Below are 25,377 nucleotides of genomic sequence, written 5' to 3'. Positions count from 1 at the left end.
CTTGATGATCCTTGGTTGATTAAAGTGAGGAATGGTTTTTTGTGTTTGAGTTTATCTTTTTTATTACTTTGTTTTTTAAACAGGTTCTCTGATTGAACAACTAACTACAGAAAAATATGAGTGCATGGTGTGCTGTGAATTGGTTCGCGTCACGGCTCCAGTGTGGAGTTGTCAAAGCTGTTACCATGTGTTTCATTTGAACTGCATAAAGAAATGGGCAAGGTCTCCAGCATCTCAAGCAGGTCAGTTAATTCTCTCTTCTGAGTAGTTATTCTCACCCATTTGATGTGTTCAAGTATTAAGCCCAGCTTTAAGAATACAGTTTAATTTCTCTTGACTACTTTTTCTGCAGGGAGTGTATGTTACCTTGATCATGTGTTTCAGATGACCAGAATTAAGTTATAGATCTTAAATAAACCAGCTAAACATAACAGTATTAAAATATATTTTAGGATATGATAAAATCAGTCACTCATATTGAAAATGATGGCTTTTACTTATTATTTTTTCTTTGACATACTGATTTTATTTCCTGTGGATGCATACACAGAAGTGTGATTGCAGGATCATATGGTAATTCTATTTTTAATTTATCTTCTCATTTTTGGCCTGGTGTGGTGGCTCATGCCTGTAATCCTAGCACTTTGGGAGGCCGAGGCAGGTGGATCACCTGAGGTCAGAAATTCAAGAATAGCCTGGCCAACATGGCAAAACTCCATCTCTACTAAAGATATAAAAATTAGCCAGGCGTGGTGGCGGGCACCTGTAATCCCAGCTACTTGGGAGGCTGAGGCATGAGAATTGCTTGAACCCAGGAGGTGGAGGTTGCAGTGATCCGAGATTGCACCACTGCCCTCCAGGCTGGGTGACAGGGCGAGACAGCCTGTCTCAAACAAACAAACTAAAAAACATCTTTTTTTTTTCATTTTTAAATTCTTACTATGCATACATAATAGTTTACATGTTCATAGGGTACACGTGATATTTTGATACAAGCATACAATGTGTAATGATCAAATCAGGGTCATTGGCATATTAGGATTCCAACACCTCAAATATTTATCATTTGTTTGTGTTAGGAGCATCCCAATTCTACTCTTCTAGTTATTTTGAAATATACAATAAATTATTGTTAGCTATAGTGCTACTAAACACTAGATCTTATTCCTTCTATCTAACTGTAATTTTTTTTTTTTTTTTGATACAGAGTCTTACTCTGTTACTCAGACTGGAGTCCAGTGGTGTGATCATGTCTCACTGCAGCCTTGAATTTCCAGACTCAAATGATCCTCCTGCCTCAGACTCCCAAGCAGCTGAGGCTACAGGCACATGCCACCACATCCAGCTAATTTTTTTTGAGACAATCTGCTGTGTTGCCCAGTCTTGTCTTGAACCCCTGGGTTCAAGCAGTCCTGCGTCAGCCTCCTAAAATGCTACAATTAGAGACATGCGCCACCATGCCTAGCTAGTGGGTTTGTTTTCTATTTTTTGTTTTTTTTTTTTTGAAAGGGAGTCTCGCTGTGTTGCCAGGCTGGAGTGCGGTGGCGTGATCTCGGCTCACTGCAGCCTCCCACTCTCGGGTTCAAGTGATTTTCCTGCCTCAGCCTCCCGAGTAGCTGGGATTACGGGTGCACACCACCATGCCCAGCTAATTTTTATATTTTTAGTAGAGATGGGGTTTCACCATGTTGGGCAGGATGGTCTCAATTTCCTGACCTCGTGATCCACCCACCTCTGCTTCCCAAAGTCCTGGGATTACAGGCGTGAGCCACCACACCCGGCCTTTTTTTTTTTTTTAAATGAACCCCATATTCAATGGAAAATGCTGTATTCAAGCTAAGCAGTCAGTTTTGTGAATTTGTTCCTTAAATGTCTGATATGCTTAACATTGAAATTATTACCACTACAATATTGTGGCTTCCTATAGATTTAAATTTTTTTAATTACATGTGGCTTTTGGAAGAAAATTTATTTGGCCTACTCCCATTTTTCCTGACAGATGGCCAGAGTGGTTGGAGGTGCCCTGCCTGTCAGAATGTTTCTGCACATGTTCCTAATACCTACACTTGTTTCTGTGGTAAGTTTGTTTATATACACTGGAGTCTCTTTTACTATATACATTGTACCTCAGTTCAGGAAAGGTGATCTGCGGGGCATGTTTTAGAAGTTACTAAGGAGACTTCAAAGCTATAAGAGTCTATAAGACTATATTTATGTCGTCCATCACACAGCTAGAGCCACGGCCTTTGTGCTCCTGACAGGCTGTTTTGGAGATGACCAACCAGGCTCATGCTGCTTCTGGGCTGTAGTGCTGGTCTCCTTGGTCTTGAGACCAGGCCTGACCAGGTAGCAGATGTAGCTGTGGACGTGGGCTTCATCTCACCCCCAGCAGTTACAGCTTTGATATTCCAGATTTGAGCAGTATGAGTAAATAACAGTGTTTATTTTAATCCTAGAAATAAGTGATTGGTATTTATAAGAAGCAGTTTTTTTACAAACCAGCATTATAAACTCTATCCTGGCATCTTCCCTCTTTATGGAATACTTCTTTGTTTTTTAATATCTCAGTTCCCCTAAGTATTAGGGGAAAACTTCCTGTAACCCAGATGCTCATTCTTGCTGCTAGCCCATTTCTGCATGGTTTTTTTCCCTTTCCTACCTTTTAATGACTAACCTCCCTCTAGTTGTTGATTTTTCAGATTTTGTTTCTTTACTGTCTGTCTTCCTCCCTGAAGCATTGCATTTTTGCTTCTGTCTTGTTGCCTCACTGAAACTGTATTCAGAAATTACCAATGGGCCGGGCTTAGTGGCTCATGCCTGTAATCCCAGCACAAACTTTGGGAGGCCAAGGTAGGTGGATCACCTGAGATCAGGCGTTCGAGACCAGCCTGGCCAACATGGCGAAACCCCTTCTCTACTAAAATAAATTAGCTGGGCATGGTGTCGCATATCTGTAATCTCAGATACTTGGGAGGCTGAGGCAGGAGAATCGCTTGAACCTGGGAGGCAGAGGTTGCAGTGATCCAAGATCATGCCATTGCACTGCAGCCTGGGTGACAGAGTGAGACTCCATCTCAAAAAAAAAAGTAAATAAAATAAAAACAAATCACCAATGACTCCTTTCCAACCATATCTAAGGCTGGTTTATAAGCTCATAATCTTTTTGGCAGAGTGATAGCCCTTGACACCTTTGACCATTCCCTTCTTGAAATAAGTAACTCTTCCTGTTTCTTTTTGTTTTTTTTTTTTTGTTTTTTTGAGACAGAGTCTCGCTGTGTCACCCAGGCTGGAGTGCAATGGTGTGATCTCGGCTCACTGCAAGCTCCGCCTCCCGGGTTCACGCCATTCTCCTGCCTCAGCCTCGGAGTAGCTGGGACTACAGGCGCCCGCCACCACGTCCGGCTAGTTTTTTGTATTTTTAGTAGAGATGGGGTTTCACCATGTTAACCAGGATGGTCTCGATCTCCTGACTTCGTGATCCACCCGCCTCGGCCTCCCAAAGTGCTGGGATTACAGGCTTGAGCCACTGCGCCCGGCAACTCTTCCTGTTTCTTTCTGCATGCTCTCCTTATTTTTCTAACCGGTTTGCTCATATTTCTCCTTTCCCATTACTTAGCAGCTTTCACAAAGAGTCAGTCATTTACCATCAACTCTGTATCTTCTAGACACAATACCTTGGTGAACTCCTTGACTTCCCTTCTTTTCTTTCAATTCTTTTTTTTTTTTTTTTTTTTTTTTTTTGAGACGGAGTCTCGCACTGTCGCCCGGGCAGGAGTGCAGTGGCCAGATCTCAGCTCACTTAAGCTCCGCCTCCCGGGTTTGCGCCATTCTCCTGCCTCAGCCTCCTGAGTAGCTGGGACTACAGGCGCCCGCCACCTCACCCGGCTAGTTTTTTGTATTTTTTAGTAGAGACGGGGTTTCACTGTGTTAGCCAAGATGGTCTCGATCTCCTGACCTCATGATCCGCCCGTCTCAGCCTCCCAAAGTGCTGGGATTACAGGCTTGAGCCACCGCGCCCGGTCTTCTTTCAATTCTTAACGACAGTAGCATTTAAAATCTGACCCCAAAAGCCCTCTTACAAAGGAAGCTTTCCTTTGTTATTCTCTCTCTCACTTTGGTTACTGTTTTATATTATTTGGAATTTTCTGGTCTTACATGTTTTATTGACAGAATCTGAGCCTTAATAGATACTAAATTGGTATTAGGTGAGGGAATAAATATCTTGAATATACTACTACCAGAAAGGCAACATGAAACTAGAAGTAAGAGATCAATGGAAATTTGGGCAAATAGGACAATGCCAATACTTAATACCTTATTTTGAAGGATTTTTAAACATAAAGTACCACAATGGAATTAAAAATCTTGTTAAAGCCTTTACTGGCAAATTAGATGAGAGACTCTAAGGCGGTATAATAATGTGGAGTGAAGGTCAAGATGATCTGAAAGTGGTAAAATGATGTGAGAATGTACATAAAGGCCTTATTTGCCGACGACTTTGCCTCACACTGTTCTTCCAGGGGACCATTAGTTTAACACGTTTTTATTGAGAACTTATCAATGTTCGAGGCACTGTGAAGAAAGAGGCGAATAAAACAGGTTAACTTAACAGAGCTTACAGTCTAAGAGTTAAGACACAATTAGACCGATACTCTGCTAGAAGTACAAAGTACTATAGGAGATCTTTGGGGTGAGTTACGACTTGCAGCTGGATGTTTAAGAGAAGCCTTCTTGAAGGACGTAGAATTGAACTGACATTGTAAACTAGGTAAAACCTTGGTAGGCAGAAAGATATGTTGAAGGGAATAGCATAGGCAGTTCAAAATCAACAGGATTTAGGATCTGTTGGGAGAAGAGTGATTCATCCACTTATGGAGCCCAAGGTCTATGATAGTAGAGAAGTGGGAGGTGACTGGAAAGGAAGGGCTGACCCTTTGATACCAGTGTCAGATGTTGGGACTTCATTTGGAAGGCTGTGGGAAGCCACTGAGGGCATCAACGTTGTTCTTTATGGAGATGGGTTTGGTAGCAGTGAGTAGAGTATTTTGGAGACTAAACAATTTGGGACTTACAATAATCCAGATGAAGAACAGTTCAAGCCTCTAATGAGTGTAATAGAGAGAAAAATATGGTGTCAGGTTGATTCCTAACAGTAGTAGGAATGGGAGGAACCCAAATGTGACTCCCAAGTTTCATGCTTTTAGAAATGGTGATACCAAGGAAAAGGGCAGGTCAAAAGAACAAGGTCTGGTGGGGACAGTGACTGCAGTTTAGAAATGTTGAGCTGGAGGAGTGAGCAGAACATACAGTGAGATGTGTCCAGTAGGCAGGAAGCAATATTTGAGGAAAGACCGAGACTTAAGGATGAGAATCACAGCTAAGAGGAGTAGTTAAGACCCTAGCGGATGAAAGGGTACAGAGTGAGAAGAGGGTGTAATGTAGAACACTTGCAGAGGAAAGAAAAGCAAAAAACCCCAAAACATCATCTGGAGTCAGGGACAAGAGGTAGAACTCTTGAGAGATGTTAGGGAAAAACCAGGGCACTGTATTGGAGCAAAAAAGCACAGAGGCAGGGAAGCTTTTGTAAGAGTCTGGAGATGAGGTTTTGGCCAGTAGAGAGGCAGGAGTAGGAGAGGAGATGAGGTGAGAGCCACTGTGTAGGAAAAATTGACACAACTTGGTGATTAAGTAAAAAGAGGTATGAGTGATGACTGTAGTTTTTGAGCATGTGTGACTCTAACAGAGTTGGGGTCACTGACAGAAATAGGAAGCCCTGAGCAGGGAGGAGTTGTAGAGGGATGTGAACTTTGGCTGTAGATGAAGCCAGTTTGAGGTGACCATGAAACCCCAAGCAAGGATGTTCTGCAGACATTTGGACATGTGGGTCTGCAACTGAAGATTCAGGGCAAGAGAGGAAATGTGGATTTGGGGATCATTGGCCTTTAGGTGGATTGCACCTCTCAACATGAATAAAATTTCTGAAAGAGATAGTATAGAGAGAAAAGCAGAGGCCATGGACTGGGGATGGCTGCAATTTAGTGTGCAAATTGCCAAAGTCAGGATGAATTCCTCAAGGGCAAGGAGGAATCCTGTGCCTTCGTTTTACTCTTCCCTGTCTCTGCTGAGTCCATGGAAGATGTGCCACGAAGATTTGCAGTGATGTTGATTATAAAATTATAAGCTTTTTTATGCCTACTTTATAGTTTTGGAATAGGTGAGTTCCTGCTACACAGGGGATTTATGTCCTTTCCATCTCTTACTGCCTCCCCCCTTTCCCCATGGCGCTCTTCTCTTATTCCCTCTCTCTGATCCTTGCAGCAGCAATTTGCATATCAGTCCAGAAGCCCATTTATAGACGGCTTGTCATATAGGTATTTATCTTAAATTAAATGTTTTCGTTAGTCAAGGTAGTATTTTCATAAGTAAAAGTGACGTTTTATTTATCTTTACCAGGTAATCTAAGATTTAAGATTTATCATACTCAGTGAAACTTTTTATGAATAGCATTATATTTATCTTTTCATTTTAGGATATGAGATAATACATTTGTTGAAATAATAAAAACCACACTAAAGTTGCATGCTGTCTAGCTATACTTCACTGTTTCATTAAAGTTGAGGATGTGGTTGAAGTTTGTACCATTGACTCTCTGATCTGATGTGTTCCAGGCAAGGTAAAGAATCCTGAGTGGAGCAGAAATGAAATTCCACATAGCTGTGGTGAGGTTTGTAGAAAGAAACAGCCTGGCCAGGACTGCCCACATTCCTGTAACCTGTAAGTTGGAATGCCAGTTCCGTTGGGGTTCTGGGTGGACATGCTTTGCTGGTGGCTCTAAGTAAACATATCTGGTTAGCATGTGACAGTTTGGAATGAAGGGTGATATGGGACCTCAGTAAATGGTCCCAAATCACCCTGTGCCAGGCACTCTACGTCAGTTAACTTGTTGAATCCTTACCACTGCCTAGTAATAGATAGATATTTATCATCTCCACTTTACAGATGAGGCTCAGAAAGGCCAAGCCTCTTGCCCAGTGTCACAGTGGTCATGGTGGAGCTAGGGTTTCCAAAGCCAGTACTCCTTCCATTACATTACACTGCTTGCTTCTAAGAAGAAATGTGACTCATATGTTTTATCCCCCATTGATATCCAGGATATCCAGGTCCAAGAGAATGTATAGGAGAACCTTCTGTCTGGGGAAAGACAATTGTGTAGGGTCCTGGTCAGACAGTATTTCTAAGATGTCGATCTTTTTTTTTTTTTTTTTTGAGACAGGGTCTTGCTTTGTCACCCAGGCTGGAGTATGGTGGCGTGATCACAGCTCACTGCAACCGCCGCCTCCTGTGCTCAAGCCATCCTCCCACCTCATCCTCATGAGTAGCTGGGACTACAGGCATGTGCCACCACGCCTGGCTAATTTTTGTATTTTTTGATAGAAATGGGGTTTTGCCATGTTGCCCAGGTTGGTCTTGAACTCCTGGCCTCAAGCAGTCCGCTCTTCTCAGCCTCCCAACATGCCAGGATTCCTGGTGTGAGCCATCACACCCAGCCGTAGGATGTCAGTCTTTTCTGTACAATAAACAGCCGGCTTTAGACTATATCCATAAGCCAGACACAGTGGCTCATGCCTATAATCCCAACACATTGGGAAGCCAAGGCAGGAGGATTGCTTGAGGGCAGGAGTTCTAGATCAGACTAGGCAACAAAGTGAGGCCCCATCTCTACAAAAAAATTTAAAATTAGCCGGGTGTGGTGGCGCACACCTATAGTCCCCGCTACTTGGGAGGCTGAGCGAGGAGGAGCTCAAGGCTACAATGAGCTGTAGTTGCACCATTGCACTCCAGCCTGGGCAACAAAGCAAGACCCTGTCTCTAAAAATAATAAATAAATAAGTAGACTGTGTGCAGTCAGCTTCTAAATACCAAAAAATGCACAGTAATAGAAAAACAGTTGATCAGTTACAAGTAAATTTCTACAGGCCTTGACCTCAGACAAAGGTTTAAATCTTAGGTTCAAGTTACTTAAACAGTTATGTGACCTTGGGCAAGTTACTTAACTTATCTAAGCCTGCATCTGTAAAATAATGATGATAGTAATAATAATACAGAGTTCTAGGAAAATTAAATGAATTACTATACCTATGTGGCTGGGTACAGACTCTGGCAAGTGATCAAAAAATGACGATTCTTACTTTTACTACCCAAGTCTAAGAGTAAAGGAGGCATCAGAGTGTTATCTTGGTGTTTCTACTGCTTGGAGCAGGGATAGTATTAGACCAGGGGCCTTGAGATCAAGGCATGGTGGTGGTGCTGGGGAAATATCAGTGGGAGTAGAACTGTTTTAGACTGGGCTAGACAGCATGGCCTGTGATCTGCTGGGCAGTCAGATACCTCCTTCTCCATGTTACTCACCAGCATGCCTCCCCTCATGTCAGCCTTCTTTTCACTGTTCCATTGTTAGCCCAGTGGCTGATTATTACTTCAATAGCTGATGAAGAGTATGTCTGTACTTCTTACAAACCCAGTAGATTTGAGTTCTATTACCTTGCTTAGACTCTGATCTTCTACAGGACCCTATTAGCCATTCTGCCTTTTACCTGAGTAGCAAACTTTTTATCCCCACACACTGCTGTAAGTGGACCACGACCGTATTTTAAAATGTCATCTTTGACTCTCAGACCCAAATATAACCAGTATTTTGACTTGGGATTTACTTCTCTGGTTAAATAGTCTATGGTGATAATGATGTCAGTTTTTTGCACATAAAAGTACAGTTGATATCTTTGTTCAAATAGTTTAATCAACTTTAAACAAATACAAAGACATGTCAGAGTAGATTTATTTGTTGCCATATTCACAATAAGACCCAGCTAGGACAGCTTTGTTCGCATTTGGATACATGGCTGTGGTTTATTCAGTGAAACCTTTCTCTTTCAGTCTCTGCCATCCAGGACCCTGCCCACCCTGCCCTGCCTTTATGACAAAAACATGTGAATGTGGACGAACCAGGTAAAGTTAAAATTGCACTCTAAAGAAGATCTCAGTTTTCACATGCATGATTGACTTGTGAATTTCTAAAATAAAAGAATAGTAGCTAGATACAAATAAATGGTAGGCATGAATAGTACTTTTTTTTTTTTTTTTTTTTTTTAAGCTTTAGAACAGGAAGGAGAGGACAGAAGGAAAGTACAACTTGGAAGAGAGCCAAGTGGGCAACTTGAGAGACCAAATGCACTACGGATAGTACTTTTCTATAGTAGTTCCCTGTGCTGCCCATGACCCTATTTTGTAATCTTATAAGTGATTAAGAAATTATACACACAGTGAGATTGTGAGACTACCCATTATTTCAGGTAAAATACCAGGTGACAAGGACTTTTTTTTTTTTTTTTGAGACAGAGTCTCGGTCTGTCCCCCAGGCTGGAGTGCAGTGGCGCGATCTCGGCTCACTGCAACCTCTGCCACTCGGGTTCAAGCAATTCTGCCTCAGCCTGCCAAGTAGCTGGGATTACAGGCACCTGCTACCGCACCCGGCTAATTTTTGTATTTTTAGTAGAGATGGGGTTTCACCATCTTAGCCAGGCTGGTCTTGAACTATTGACCTCGTGATCCACCTGCCTCGGCCTCCCAAAGTTCTGGAATTACAAGCGTGAGCCACCGTGTTCAGTCGACAATGATTTTTTTTTAACCTCTCTAGTGGGTGACAGAACCAGGAGTTGAACCCAGGCCTGTTAAGGTCAAGGAGGCTGGGACCAGTTTCCTGTGCCTAGCACAGTATCTTGCATCTAGGAATCTTTTAATGAATATTGTTGAATGAAAGAATAGGTGACTCCAGAGCCCACTCTTGTTCTATTATAATACAAAGTCTCCTACATGGTTAGTACAAGGATCACTGATAGCTGTGGAGTGTCTCCGAGGCCCAGTAAGATCTTAAAATGATTTCTGAACCACAAGATGAGATGAATCATGCAGATTTTCAGTGAGGTGCATTTGTTTTTTTTTTTTTTTTTTTTTTTTTTTTGAGACAGAGTCTCGCGCTGTGTCACCCAGGCTGGAGTGCAGTGGTGCGATCTCGGCTCACTGCAAGCTCCGCCTCTCAGGTTCACGCCATTCTCCTGCCTCAGCCTCCGAGTAGCTGGGACTACAGGCGCCCGCCACCACGCCCGGCTAGTTTTTTGTATTTTTTTAGTAGAGACGGGGTTTCACCATGTTAGCCAGGATGGTCTCGATCTCCTGACCTCGTGATCCACCCGCCTCGGCCTCCCAAAGTGCTGGGATTACAGGCTTGAGCCACCGCGCCCGGCCAAAACCCATCTAGTGAGGTGCATTTGTTTAGCCTTTACTGAACTTATGAGGATAGCCATGTGGCCTGAGATTACATGTAAGTGTTTTGACTCAGAAAGGTCAGATCCTGGTTCTGTCACTTACTGGTTGTTGATTCTGGGCAAGTTGCTTGGTCTCATTGGACCTCATTTTTCTTATCATAAAGTAGAAATAATAGTGTCTACTTCAAGGGGTTAATGTTAGCCATGGTGCTAGGCAGAATGGTAGCATAATAGGCCAGTGTTAGTCATTAGGTCAAGTACTGCAAGCTGATCATTTATGTATATAACAGTGACTTTTAAGAACAAAATATGGAGTTGAGAGTTGGGGATCAGATAAAACTCTTCTTACAGGAGAGTAGACTGCAAGTGCTTAACCATTACCCTAGGAAGAGACCTGAAGACAATTGTCTAAAAGTACTTTATCTGGCTTGGCGCAGTGGCTCACGCCTGTAATCCCAGCACTTTGGGAGGCCGAGGTGGGCGGATCACTTGAGGTTAAGAGTTCGAGACCAACTGGGCCAACATGGTGAAACCCTGCCTCTACTAAAAGTACAAAAATTAGCTGACGTGGTGACACGTGCCCGTAGCCCCAGCTACTGGGGAGGTTGAGGCAGGAGAATCACTTGAAACCAGAAGGCGGAGGTTGCAGCGAGCCAAGATGGCGCCACTGCACTCCAGCCTGGGCAACAAGTAAGACTCTGTCATAACATGACATAAACAAACAAAAAAAGGACTTTCTTATATCCTTCTCTCAGCAAAATCAGGATGTTTATTGGAACAAAACTAGAATTAGCTTATTTCCCTACCCGGAAGCAAAGTCACATATAGTATGTTCTAAGTGCTGGGTCTCAGAATAATGCCATTGTGCTGTTAATCTGAGTGTGTCAGATCTGGGTACATGATAGCTATCCTTCTCCCCTGTCTGTGAAGTACTGTGGAAGCTCCAGGCAGAGCTAGGACTAGAACCCAGATATTCTAACTCCTCACCCCAGCGTTCTTTCTCCTTATGCATGCCGCTTCATGGAACTCAGATGAAATCACATAAAGCAAATACTCAGGAATAGCCTTCAGTTCCTCACCACTCAGAAAATAGGAGAGAAAGACAGGATGGAAAATAAAAAGAACAAAGGAAGAAAAAGAAGAGTGGGCCAGGCGTGGTGGCTCAAGCCTGTAATCCCAGCCCTTTGGGAGCTTGAGGCAGGAGGATTGCTTAAGCCTCGGAGTTTGAGATTAGTCTGGGCAACATAGTGAGACCCTGTCTCTATTTTAAAAAAAAAAAAAAAGAAGAAGAAAAAGAGTGGAGAAGGGGAGAGTAATTGAGGAAATAAGGATTGGAGGAGGGAGACTTACTGGAAAAAGTAAGGGAAAAGAAGTTAGAGAAAGGCTGAGTAGGTTTTGAGGGGAAGAGTTAGGGCCGCGTTGTTAATTTAGTTGTCCAACAGGAACTTTTAGACTGATGCTCTCTTTACATTTATTGTCTTTGCAGGCACACAGTTCGCTGTGGTCAGGCTGTCTCAGTCCACTGTTCCAACCCATGTGAGAATATTTTGAACTGTGGTCAGCACCAATGTGCTGAGCTGTGCCATGGGGGTCAATGCCAGCCTTGCCAGATCATTTTGAACCAGGGTAAGTGGTGGGCACACCAGCTAGCAATGGTTGTGTTCTTTTCTGGAACCTTGTTAATGATTGTCTTGATAAACTTTGATTGGTGTCAGGCTTATAGTCACAAAGACCTTGGGAGATACAATGCTTAGATAGTTTTTTTATTTTACCTGCATACCGGTATAGGTCATTGTCCTGTATAATTTTTTTTTACTTTTTGAGATGAGTCTCACTCTGTCGCCCAGGCTGGAGTGCGTTGGCATAATCCTAGTTCTCTGCAACCTCCACCTCCTGAGTTCAAGCAATTCTCCTGCCTCAGCCTCCCAAGTAGCAGGAATTACAGGTGCCCGCTATCACGCCTTGCTAATTTTTGTGTTTTTAGTAGAGATGGGGTTTCACAGTGTTGGCCAGGCTGGTCTCGAACTCCTGACCTTAAGTGATAACGCCTGCCTGGGCCTCCCAAAGTGCTGGGATTACAGGCATGAGCCACCGTGCCTGGCCTATCTAATTTAAATAGATTTTAAAATGCTGTTTAAAAGTAACTGCTTGAAAGGACCAGATTATTATGGACCTAGAAAGACCAAAATAATCTTTTTAAAAATGAACTGGCCGGGCACAGTGGCTTACGCCTGTAATCCCAGCAGTTTGAGAGGCTGAGGTGGGTGGATCACTTGAGGTCAGGAGATCGAGACCAGCCTGGCCAGCATGGTGAAACACTGTCTCTACTAAAAATATAAAAATTACCTGGTCGTGGTGGTGGGCGCCTGTAAATCCCAGATACTCAAGAGACTGAAGCAAGAGAATCACTTGAACCCGGGAGGTAGAGGTTGCAGTGAGCTGAGATCGCACCACTACACTCTAGCCTGGATAACAGAATGAGACTCAGTCTAAAAAATAATAATAATAATAATAATAAAATGAACATATGTGAAATCTAAGAACATATAAAACTAATTTTTCATAATAAAAATTAGAAAGTGGTTGCCTAGTGGTGGAAATTAGGGGAAGGGACACACAGTTTCTGGGTTAATGGAAATGTTTGATACCTTGTTTTGGGTGTTAGTTACACAGATGTATACAATTACCAAAAGATATCAGAAACCAATCAAAACTGAATATGTAAAATATTTGTGTTTATTGTGTCCTAGCTGTACATCAATGGGAGAAAAGTATCTACATGAATAGAAAAACTTTTTTAAATTGTGAATATAAGTTTGTGTTTGTGATGTTTTCAGTTTTTCTCTTCCTCTCCATTATTGCAATCTAGAAATGGGAGAGGAGAATCTAAATTTATAGCTGGGGCGTGGTGGTGGGCACCTATAATCCCAGGTACCTGGAGGCTGAGGCAGGAGAATCACTTGAATCCGGGAAGCAGAGGTTGCAGTGAGCTAAGATTGTGCCATTGCACTCCAGCCTGGGCAACAAGAGCGAAACTGTCTCAGAAAAAAAGGAATCTAATTTTATTTTCTCTTAGTGCAGTTATCCCCCCTTTGCTCTCCAAAGTGAATGTTGTCAGTTACTCAGTCGCTGATTAAACAGCCTGAAAGCTCACTGTATTTTTAGGTAGGCTGTTTGGTCATGATGCAACTCTAATTGTCCCAGTTTTTTCTTTTATTGAGCCAAAATCTGCTTCCCTGAAATATACTCTCTGCTTGGTCTGCCTTTCTCTACATTTCATGTTCCTCCTGGGTTGTTCAAAATCAGCTGTCATATATTTTCCCAGTGTTTCCTTTCAGGCCTAACAGCTGTGATTGCTTCATTTCTTCCCTGTGAAATGTGCTCACAGACCACACATCCTCTTAAAAGTGGCTAGATTGGGCTGGGCACGGTAGCTTATGCACTTTAGGAGGCCAGGGCGGGTGCATCACTTGAGCCTAGGAGTTTGAGACCCGCCTGGGCAACATGGCAAAAACACATCTCTAACCAAAAAGAAAAAAGAAAAAATTAGCCAGACATGGTGGCAATCACCTGTAGTCCCAGCTACTTGGGAGGCTGAGGTGGAAGGATGACTTGAGCCCAGGAGGCGGAGGTTACAGTGAGCTGAGATCACGCTACCGCACTCCAGCCTGGGTGACAGAACCCGACTCTGTCTCAGAAAAAAAGCAGCCAGATTGTTCACAGCAATGCCAGTCTTCTTGTGGGATCCACCAAAACCAGTATTGCTCAAAACTCGGTGTTTTTTGAGTACATTCTTGAGATTTTTCACTGAGACGGATGACTGATTAAATGTGTCCTGATTATTTTCCAGACTAAAATTTCTGTAGTCTGTTCTCTGTGGAATAGAACTTCAAGGCTTCTATGGAAGCCTTGAAGCCTGTTGTGAATCCTGACCCCTGCCTGTGGGTGCTTCCTCAAGCTTTATCCCAGGCTGAAAATGGGATAATATGTTCCAGCCCCTGTTTTTAAGTCTCTTCAAAGAGAATGAAGAGTTGCCTGTGCCCAGTTTGATTATCTGTTATGTCATATGGATCTGTAATTAGCAGGAAGTGTAGAAAAGCTCTCTATCCTGGTACTTACTGAACCTTTTTTTTTTTTTTGGATCTTGTTCTGTCATACAGACCGGAGTGCAGATTCTCCTGCCTCAGCTTCCCAAGTAGCTGGGACTACAGATGCACACCATCATGCCTGGCTTCTGCTGTTTTTAGCTCTTGATTCATATTGGGCTTTTACTCAGCTAAATCACCCAAGTCTTTTTTGTACAAAACTGTATTGATCCCAGTCTCTTCCTCCTTGTTTCTGTTTAGTTGATTTTTCAAACCCAGTTTTGAAGATTTTTTGTTTTTCCACATTAGTTATCTAGCAGAATATTTTGGCTATGTAAATAGTTTATCTTCTTGAATTATAGTTCTAGGCTCCCTTTTTTTTTTTTTTTTTTTTTTGGTCACGATAAAGTTTATTGTGAAAACAGGCTGGTGTGGGGACATGGGGACAGACAAGTACATTTAGGTTGGGTGGCTCAGGTGAAGTAGTGCGGCTTCTTCACGTTGATGCCATACTCGCTGAGGGCAGGGGTCAAGTCCTCCATGGCTAAAGTATACTTGCGGTCCTTGCTCTTGCTCCGGGAGCTGCCGGAGGCTGTGCCCTTCATTTTGCAGTGCTGTAGGGCATCATTGGCAATATCTGAGATGAATTTCTGGGCAGCTAGGGAGATGAGCCGAATTATGCGTGGGTCTGAGGCCTCAAAGCCAGCACGGTTCAGGTAGTAACCAGTCACTGCATCTGGCGTCGTAGGCGTGTAATCCTCCAGCTGCATCAAGAAGTCCACCAAAGGCGTGCTGGACACCACCGGCTTCACGTCTCCGTTGGCCGCGCTGGGCAGTACGTAAACACCCTTAGACATGGCCCCCTCTGGGGGCGCCGCGCCACCCGCCGACACCCACGCCGCTCAGCTGGCTCCCCGGCCCGCGCCGCCAAGGGTCCCATGTCCCCAGCAGCTGCTCCAGCCCCAGGCCCCCCTGCTGTCCCCGCAGGGCTGGCCTTGTTCTCCGCAGCGGTGCTGGCGGGCAGCGCGGCGGGAGCCGAGACCGGGGGCGCCTCGGGGTCCGCGCCGGAGCCTCTGCAGCTCATCGGGCAGGTGGGAGAGGCGGCGAACCTAGGATCCCTTTCATCCTTATCTAAGGCGGCGAACCTAGGATCCCTTTCAACCTTATCTAGAGATTAATAAGCATTCTTTTTGGGTCTTTATTCATACGTTGATAAAATACTAAATGGTTTAAGGCTGGCAACAGGGTCCTTTGGTTCCTTAATACTATTTAACCAGCTGTGACTCTACCTAATTCTTCTGTCACCTGCTCATTTTTCTGTTTCTTGTGCCTAGGAGAGCTTTTTAGTATTTACTCAGATTTTTTCATCAGGAACTCAATTTTCTTTTTATTGTTACCCGTTCTGACCCTTGATTCTTTTGTTCACAGCTTTCTATTCATTACCTCTGTAAAAAGCCTTTGTTCTGTTTGAGCAGAAACTTATCAAAGAAAAGCCTACTAGCAAAAGCTCCCAGTTGCCAGGGTTTCTTTACCAGTTCATTGATTCTACAAATATTTAGTGTATTTTCTGAATCTTTATTAATTTATCAAATCAGTTTTTATTAAATGAACAAGTGAGTTTTAGAATGGGGGATGAAATTGCATATAGGCCAGGTGAAGTGGCTCACACCTGTAATCCCAGCACTTTGGGAGGCCGGGATGGGCTGATCCCTTGAGCCCAGGAGTTTGAGACCAGTTTGGGCAACATGGCAAAACCCCATCTCTACAAAAAATACAAAAGCTATCCAGGTGTGGTGGCATGCACCTGTACTCCCAGCTGCTTGAGGGGCTGAAGTGGGAGGATCACTTGAGCCTGGGAGTTTGAGGCTGCAGTGAGCTGTGTTCACATGACTGCACTCCAGCCTGGGTGACAAAGTGAGGCCCTGTCTCAAAAAAAAAAAAAAGAAAAGAAATTGCGCATGTACTTACTGGAAGATGGAATGTGTATTTTAAAAATAAAGAATCCTTGAATCTTAAATTCAGCTAATTAAAAAAAAAAAAGTCAAGGCAGGCACAGTGGCTCACTGTAATCCCAGCACTTTGGGAGGTCGAGGCTCACTGTAATCCCAGCACTTTGGGAGGTCGAGGCTGCAGTAAGCTGTGTTCATACACTGTACTCCAGCTGGGCAACAAAGTGAGACCCTGTCTTTAAAAAAAAAAAAAAAAAAAAATCGAGAATCTTGATTATTGCCAGACGTGGTGGCTCACGCCTGTAATCCCAGCCCTTTGGGAGGCTGGGGTAGGTGGATCGCCTGAGCTCAGGAGTTCGAGACCAGCCTAGCCAACATGGTGAAACCCCATCTCTACTAAAAATACAGAAATTAGCTGGGCGTGGTGTCGGACCCCTATAATCCCAGCTACTTGGGAGGCTGAGGCAGGAGAATTGTGTGAACTGGGGAGGCGGAGATTGCAGTGAGCCAAGATCATGCCACTGCACTCCAGCCTGGGTGACAGAGTGAGACTCCGTCTGAAAAACAAAAAGTCTTAATTATATCTTCAATGATTTGAGGCTTTCCTTTTCCCATGTTTCAGTGAAACTTTTTGGTTCTGTTTAATGTACGATTTTATTTTATGACTATTATTTTTAATGCCTTATTAGGTTTCTATTTTATTTTTATTATATACATGATTTTTAAAATTTGGTATGTTTTTATAATACTGTGTTTATTCTGATCATTAGAGCTTATACTCTCATGCCAATTTTTAAATTGCTTTTTAGCAATGGGGACCTTTTTACAAGCGTTTTATGTAAACCCTGACATAAAGTATGAAACCTGTGCTTCTTGGGTTGAAGTGAGGATGGGAGATCCAGATGAGAGCTCCTCCACCACTATTGCCAGCTTAGCTTGTCCATCCCCTGTAACATCACCAGAGGACCCCCAGGAGCCTCACAGTGAATGGTGTTCAACCATGGCCTTATGGACCAGATAGTGTTCTCTTAATTAAAAGGTTGCTTCACTCTGATGCTGTTCTTGGAATGTGCTGCAGAGGCGCTATGAGATATTAATAGTTTGACAAGGCCTTTTTTATTTCTTCCTATGGTAAAGCTCTTAGGTGGGTCTTAGAGCTGCTGTATAGACTATACTTATTTCTGCATAAGGTCTGATCAGTACTCTATTGGCCTCCCAGAGTGCTGGGATTACAGGCATGAGCCACTGTGCTGGGCCCGCATTTTGTATTTTCTTACAGATTATTTGGGATATTTTAAGAACCCATACATGTTACTAATTTTTTGTTTTTGAAATTTTCTCTTCAAGTATGCTATTGCGGCAGCACCTCCCGAGATGTGTTATGTGGAACCGATGTAGGAAAGTCTGATGGATTTGGGGATTTCAGCTGTTTAAAGATATGTGGCAAGTAAGGTTTTACATTTTCCTCAGTTGAACTAAAGCTGCACTTTATGCAACAATTATATAATAGTGTGTTCTTCTTAACAGGGACTTGAAATGCGGTAACCATACATGTTCACAAGTATGCCACCCTCAGCCCTGCCAGCCATGCCCACGGCTCCCCGCACTGGTGCGCTGTTGCCCCTGTGGCCAAACTCCTCTCAGCCAATTGCTAGAACTTGGAAGTAGTGGTCGGAAAACGTGCATGGACCCTGTGCCTTCATGTGGAAAAGTGTGCGGCAAGCCCCTGCCTTGTGGCTCCTTAGGTAACTAGTAAGCGTAAAGTAAGCTTTAAAAATATTATTGTAAATGTTTGGCAGCAGTGAGTGCTTAAGCAACGTGGAAGTAAGTGCCAGTTACAATATCAGGGGTTTCTAAATATTATGATCAAATTTATGTAGGTACTTTTTCTTTCCTTCTCAAAATATGCTTGCGAAAACCCATACATTTGCCCAAGTGATCTCTCTGATTTAGGTATTTTATTGTTAACTCTGGACAACTGTGGTAAGTTACGGTTCCATAGGGGTTATGATCTCTCTTAGGAGCCTGTGCTATTATGAACGCCATATGTATTTATACCAATCCAGGGTTCAGCAAGTGTTGAAAAGCATTTTCACATAATAGGAACATGCTAAACTAATTGTGGGTGAGACAAAGTCTCGCTCTGTCGCCCTAGCTCAAGTGCAGTGGTACAATCTTGGCTCACTGCAGCCTCCAACTCCTGGGCTCAAATGATTCTTATGTCTCAGGCTCCCAAGTAGCTGGGACTACAGGCGCACACCACCACGCCCAGCTAATTTTTGTATTTTTAATAGAGACGGGGTTTCGCCCTGTTGACCAGGCTGGTCTTGAACTCCTGGCATCAAGTGATCCGCCCGCTTTGGGTTCCCAAAGTGCTGGGATTACAGGTGTAAGCTGCCGTACCTGGCCAAAAAACTAAAATTTTTAAGTACAGTAAAACCTCAGCCATTTAGATCATTCAAGGAATGTCAGTCTGTGTAGCTAAGTTTCCCATGTAGCTGAGGATAGCACCTATTCAACATCATTTTGAATGAATATTTTTCTTTTTTTCTTTTTCGGAGGTTTTTTGTTTTTTTTTTTTTGAGACAGAGTCTCGCTCTGTTGCCCAGGCTGCAGTGCAGTGGCACGATCTTGACTCACTGCAACCTCCACCTCCTGGGTTCAAGCGATTCTCCTGCCTCAGCCTCCTGAGTAGCTGGAATTACAGGCAACTGCCATCACGCCCAGTTAAATTTTTTTTGTATTTTTGTAGAGACAGGGTTTCACCATGTTGGCCAAGCTGGTCTTGAACTCCTGACCTCGGGTGATCTGCCTGCCTTGGTGTGCTAAAGTGCTGGGATTATAGATGTGAGCCACCATGCCCAGCCGGATGAATATTTTTCTAAAATTTACATTTCATGTTTAAACAGAGGTTACTGAAGGTGTTGTGATTTCTCTCTTACTGACCCAGAGCCATCATTTTTATGAACTCCAGTTCCTTTATTACACTGAATACAGTGATGCCCTGGGCCTGCTGAGGTTGCTCAGACTAATGCCCCATACCACTGAGCAGTTCGAATTGTTGTATCTGCTCGTTGAAGCTTTTTGTTGTTTATATTCTTGTCAGTGCTTTTAGTATGTTTGCCTGTCTGCTTTTAGTGATTCCCCCTTTCTGATTTTTGGCTTCTGATTACTTGGATATAGAAACCAGAAAAAGCTCATTGGAATTAGATACAAAGTAATACTCTACTGAGCCTATCTGACTCAGTCTTTGAGGAGTATATGTCTGCAGTTTTGCAATGACTTGGCAACTTCTCTGCTGAGTGGGTGTTGAAAGACCATGCATTTAGAAAAAATGGTAAGTAGGCAACTGAGATTGAATAGGAAAGTTATTTCTAAAACTAACCATGTATCTTCTGAGGTAAAGCTAGAATCTTTAGGTTTGTCTTCCATTTCATCAAAAAGAGAGAGTTCACGTTTCTTTCAAGTGCCAGCATGAATCAGTGGGAACACCCTGCTTAATCCTTTTTCTCAATCTGACCTTAAAGTTGTGTATAGAGGAGAAGTGCTCTCTTCTTATATTTTAATACACGTTCCATCTGCATTAGGAAAGCCAATCATCTGTTGGCTCTCTGCTTGCCATGAAATGTGTCTGTGATGTGGAGATCAAATGACTTCTAAATCAAATCCCCTTTCGGGAAGCACATGAGTCAGTTTTTTTTTTTTTTTTTTTTTTTTTTTTTTTTTTTTTTTTTTTTTTTTGAGACGGAGTCTCGCTCTGTCGCCCAGGCTGGAGTGCAGTGGCCGGATCTCAGCTCACTGCAAGCTCCGCCTCCCGGGTTCACACCATTCTCCTGCCTCAGCCTCCCGAGTAGCTGGGACTACAGGCGCCCGCCACCTCGCCCGGCTAATTTTTTATATTTTTAGTAGAGACGGGGTTTCACCATGTCAGCCAGGATGGTCTCGATCTCCTGACCTCGTGATCCGCCCGCCTCGGCCTCCCAAAGTGCTGGGATTACAGGCTTGAGCCACCGCGCCCGGCATGAGTCAGTTTTATAAGAATTTCACATATAATGATCAGAAATCCTACCCTGGCACTCACATATCCTGTTGGTGACGAGAGAAGAAGGAAATGTGAAATGGGCAATGCAAAAGGACTTGAGCAAGAGAAGGGTAGTAGCTGGCAGCAACAGACCTTGGGATGGGGCAAGACCAGGTTAAGGGATAAAAGGGTACCTGCTATACCTCAGCGGATATCATGGAAAACCTTTAAGGAAATAGGCTGAGTTGACTGAGAAGCTCAGAGGCAAGCCTATGGCTAGTGATAACAATGACTGTCGGGTTTGTTCAAACCTAGCTTATCTATAGAAAGCTCGCTTAGGTCTTTTGGTATCCCACTCAGTAGGAAATTTCCATCCCAGAGGCACAGCTTCAGTACAAGAGACTGGGTAGAGTTCTACTTTAAGGATGGTAGCATGAGGAGCTCCCATATATCTGCTTCCCAGTAAAACAAACAAAGCTGGGGAGAACTATGAAAAAGCAACCATCGAGGCCAGGCATGGTGACTCATACCTATAATCTCAGCACTTTGAGAGGCCGAGGTGGGAGTCCAGGACTTTGAGACCAGCCTGGGCAACATGGCGAGACCCTGTATGTACCAAAAACATTTTTTATTCACCTGGGTATGGTGGCACGTGCCTGTGGTCCTAGCTACCTGGGAGGCTGAGGCAAAAGAATCACTTGACCCTGGAATGTTGAGGCTGCAGTGAGCCATGAGTGCGGCATTGCACTCCAGCCTGACTATAACAGAGCGAGACCCTGTCTCAAAAAAGAAAAAAAATCAACCATTTAAAGTTTCTGGAGGCTGGGTACAGTGGCTCACACCTGAAATCCCCAACACTTTGGGAGTCTGAGGTGGGCAGATGACTTGAAGTCAGGAGTTCAGCACTAGCCTGGCCAACATGATGAAACCCCATCTCTACTAAAAATACAAAAATTAGCCAGGTGTGGTGGCACATGCCTATAATCCCAGCTACTCAGGAGGCTGAGGAAGGGGAATCACTTGAACCCGGGCTGGGGGCAGCAGTTGCAGTGAACTGAGATCGCACCACTGCACTTCAGCCTGGGTGACAGAGCAAGACTCCATCTCAAAAAAAAAAAAAAAAAGAAAGTCTCTAGGAATTGCTCTAAGAGCATACATCAAATGAAGACATATTTTTTCAACAAAATCTACTAAAACTCTGGTAAACAACAGCAAGAGTCTGTGGCATTGAGCCCTAGCCAGTTCCTTCCTCCTCCCCTCAGCTCAGCTTGACAAATCTCCACTCAGGATAAGTGTGGACAAGAAGATGGGGCTTCTTCTCCCCTCAGCTCCCAGTCAGGTTTACTATATCTCACTGGGAAGGCCACATTGTCAACATTTCTCTTCCCCTCCAACTCCAAGTTGAAGAGGCTGAAATTCTAGTGAGTGCAGCTGAGAGGTTAGGTCTCCCTTTCTCCACGAAGCTTACAGAATGGAGGCTCCATCCCATTTGCAGCAGAACTGGAGCCCTAATCGTCCTCACCTCAGCTCATTCGTAGGGCGGAGGTTCCACTGAGAGAAGCAAGCCAAGAAGTCAGGAGGCTACTATCCCACCCAACACCCAGAGTAGTGCCTCAGAGACCTTTCCCAGGGGGAGAGACAGTTCATAACAAAAGAGAGCTCCGAAGTACTCTCCCAAGGAACTGACTTTATTTGAAACAGTGTGGGGAAGTACAGGCCTAAGGACACTTTAGAAAATGATAGCATACCTTAGTAAAGAACAGTAACTAAACTGTAGGCCGTCTAGTTCATCAGAGAGAATCAGGGAAAGGTAGCTAAGAGGAGCCCTCCTCAGGTCAGAACAAATCTCAGAAGACTTACACCAAAGACTATTCCTGCCCAAATTTAATTGGATCAGACTGCTGAGCAATTGATGCCCTGGAACATTGTCAAAAACAATAGAACTGCAATTAATGGGTCATCGAGGCTGAGCGTAATCCAAATAAGGCACACAGTTTAACAGAGAGATCGGGGATCTAGACAAAGAGAGCCCTGCTTGAAACCACTGTCATTCCAGGGTCAGTTTGTACCCCTAAGGCTGTGCCATCCAAATGGCTTCATGCTGTAGGGAAAATAGACTTCACTGAAATAGTCTAGCCAAATCACAAAGCAAATAAATAAGCAACCACAACAAAAATAAGCTGTGGAGAGGGGAAGCAGTATCCAGAGTTGCTGTCTTAGCTAAGATGTCTAGTTTCCAAGAAAAACTATGAAATATGCAAAGAAACAGGGAAAAAACAGGCAACAGAAACTGCCTGTGAGAGTGACCAGATGTCAGATTTAACAAAGACTTTAGGATAATCATAATAAATATGTTCCAAGAACTGGGTCGGGCATGGTGGCCCACACCTGTAATCCCAGCACTTTGGGAGGCCGAGGCAGGCGGATCACGAGATCGGGAGTTCAAAACCAGCCTGGCCAACATGGTGAAACCCCGTCTCTACTAAAAATACAAAAATTAGCTGGGCGTGTTGGTATGCGCCTGTGGTCCCAGCTGCTCGGGCGGCTGAGGCAGGAGAATTGCTTGAACCCAGGAGGCAGAGGTTGCAGTGAGCCGAGATTGTGCCTGTGCAACAGAGCAAGACTTTGTCTCAAAAAAAACCAAATAAATAAATACCTTCAAAGAACTGAAGGGAAGCCATGCTTAAAGAGGTAAAGAAAAGTGTGAAGATGATGTCTCATCAAATAGAGAATATTGATAAAAAGGCAGAAACTAATTTTTAAAAAGAGCCAAATGGAAATTCTGAAGTTTAAAAGTAGGATAACTGAAATGAAAAATTCATTAGGCTAGGTACAGTGGCTCATGCCTGAATCCCAGTGCTTTGAGAGGTGGAGGCAGGAGAATTGCTTAAGCCCAGGAGTTCAAGACCAGCCTGAGCACATAGTGAGACCCTATCTCTACAAAAAATTTTAAAAACTTAGGCCAGGCACAGTGGCTCATGCCTGTAATCTCAGCACTTTGGGAGGCTGAAGCAGGCAGATCACTTGAGATCAGGAGTTCGAGATCAGCCTGGCCAACATGGTGAAATCTCGTCTCTACTAAAAATACAAAAATTAGCTGGGCATGGTGGCACAGGCCTGTAATCCCAACTATTTGAAGGGCTGAGGCAGGAGAGTTGCTTGAACCCAGTAGGCGGAAGTTGCAGTGAACTGAGATCACACCACTGCACTCCAGCATGGACGAGAGAGTAAGACTCCATCTCAAAAAAAAAAAAAAATTAAATTTAGGTGGGCATGGTGGCACACGCCTGTGATCCTAGCTGCTCAGGAGGCTGAGGTGGGAGGATTGCTTGAGCCCAAGAGGTCGAGGTTGCAGCAAGCTGTGATCATGCCACTGCTCTCCAGCCTGGGCGACAAAGTAAGACCCTTTCTCAAAGGAAGAAGAAAACTTCATTAAAGGGGCTCAATAGTAGATTTGAGCTGGCAGAAGAAACGATTAGTCAACATGAAAATAGATTGTAAGAGATTCGGCCGGGTGCGGTGGCTTGCAGCTGTAATCCCAGCACTTTGGGAGGCCAAGACAGGCGGATCACGAGGTCAGGAGATTGAGACCATCCTGGCTAACATGGTGAAACCCCATCTCTACTAAGTGTACAAAAAAAAATTAGTCAGGCCTGGTGGTGGGCGCCTGTAGTCCCAGCTACTCGGGAGGCTGAAGCAGAAGAATGGCGTGAACCCGGGAGGCGGAGCTTGCAGTGAGCTGAGATTGCGCCACTGCACTCCAGCCTGAGTGACAGAGTGAGACTCCATCTCAGAAAAAAAAAAAAAAAAAAAAAAAGAAAGAGATTATATAACCCAAGGGACAGAGAGAAAATATAATAAAGAGAAATGAACAGAGCTTCAGAAATGTGGGACGTGTTTAACTGTATCAGTGTACATTTAATGGGAATCTGAGGAGTAGAGTAGAAGCAGAAAAATATTTGATGAAACAATAGATAAAAACTTTCAAATTTATTAATAAAAACTTTCAAATTTATTGAAAAACATTACACATCCAAGAAACTCAGTAAACTCCAGGTAGGAAAGAGATCCACACCTAGACACATAATAAAAATGCTAAAAGTTAATCATAAGGAGACAGTCTTGAAAGCAACAAGAGAAAAATGACTTATCACATACAAGGGAACCTCTGTAAGCTTACAGTGGACTTCTCGTCAGAAACAATGGAGAACATGTAACAACCAGAAGGCAGTAGGATGACATACTCAAAGTGCTGAAAGAAAACTGGCAACTGGCCGGGCGCGGTGGCTCACACCTGTAATCCCAGCACTTTGGGAGTCCAAGGCGGGCAGATCACGAGGTCAGGATATCGAGACCATTGTGGCTAACACAGTGAAACCCCATCTGTACTAAAAAATACAAAAAATTAGCTGGGCATGGTGGCGGGCGCCTGTAGTCCCAGCTACTTGGGAGGCTGAGGCAGGAGAATGGTGTGATCCCGGGAGGCATAGCTTGCAGTGAGCTGAGATCACACCACCGAACTACAGCCTGGGCAACAGAGAGAGCGACTCCGTCTCAAAAAAAGAAAAAGAAAACTGGCAACCAGGAATCTTACATCTCATGTAACTAACTTTAGAAAATAAAGATAAAAACAAAAGTTATTGCTAACAGGCAGACTTGCCTTACAATAAGTACTAAAAGAAATTCTTCAGGCTAAAAGCAAGTAAACCCGAATAGAATTTCAAATCCACATGAAAAAACAAAGAGCACTAGTAAAGATGATTATGTAGTTATAAAAGGCAGTATAAATGTGTATTTCTTCTTCTCAACTGATTTAAAAAACAACTGTGTAAAATAATATGTATATAATTATATTTTTAGGCCTATAACCTGTAGAAGTATATTTGATAATTATAGCATAAAGGAGATAGATGAGATCAAAGTTGTGTTAGAATAAGAAAATGATACCAGATCACAACTCAAACCTACAGGAACAAATGAGGAAAGCCGTAAGTGGTAAA

The 25,377-nt window shown here is 43.6% G+C and overlaps 1 protein-coding gene and 1 pseudogene across 4 annotated transcripts in view; one reads left to right on the top strand and one right to left on the bottom strand.

Annotated features, from left to right (window-relative positions):
* Nucleotides 1-25,377, top strand: part of NFX1 (nuclear transcription factor, X-box binding 1) — an 83,809-nt gene that overhangs the window by 10,801 nt on the left and 47,631 nt on the right. For all 3 annotated transcript variants that reach the window (XM_025360361.1, XM_025360360.1, XM_025360362.1), the window contains exons 3-9: nt 84-242; nt 2,000-2,077; nt 6,669-6,774; nt 8,935-9,006; nt 11,809-11,948; nt 17,704-17,803; nt 17,884-18,101. In XM_025360361.1, coding sequence (XP_025216146.1) covers nt 84-242; nt 2,000-2,077; nt 6,669-6,774; nt 8,935-9,006; nt 11,809-11,948; nt 17,704-17,803; nt 17,884-18,101 — 873 coding nt within the window. The remainder of the gene's footprint in view (nt 1-83; nt 243-1,999; nt 2,078-6,668; nt 6,775-8,934; nt 9,007-11,808; nt 11,949-17,703; nt 17,804-17,883; nt 18,102-25,377) is intronic.
* On the bottom strand, nt 14,805-15,491 carry LOC112608520 (annotated as a pseudogene). Its single transcript, XR_003116004.1, has one exon. The product of XR_003116004.1 is annotated as a transcription initiation factor TFIID subunit 10 pseudogene (transcript).

This window comes from Theropithecus gelada, chromosome 15 (genome assembly GCF_003255815.1).
Source record: "Theropithecus gelada isolate Dixy chromosome 15, Tgel_1.0, whole genome shotgun sequence".
Taxonomy (NCBI): domain Eukaryota; kingdom Metazoa; phylum Chordata; class Mammalia; order Primates; family Cercopithecidae; genus Theropithecus; species Theropithecus gelada.
This window is presented reverse-complemented; position numbering and strand designations above follow the sequence as displayed.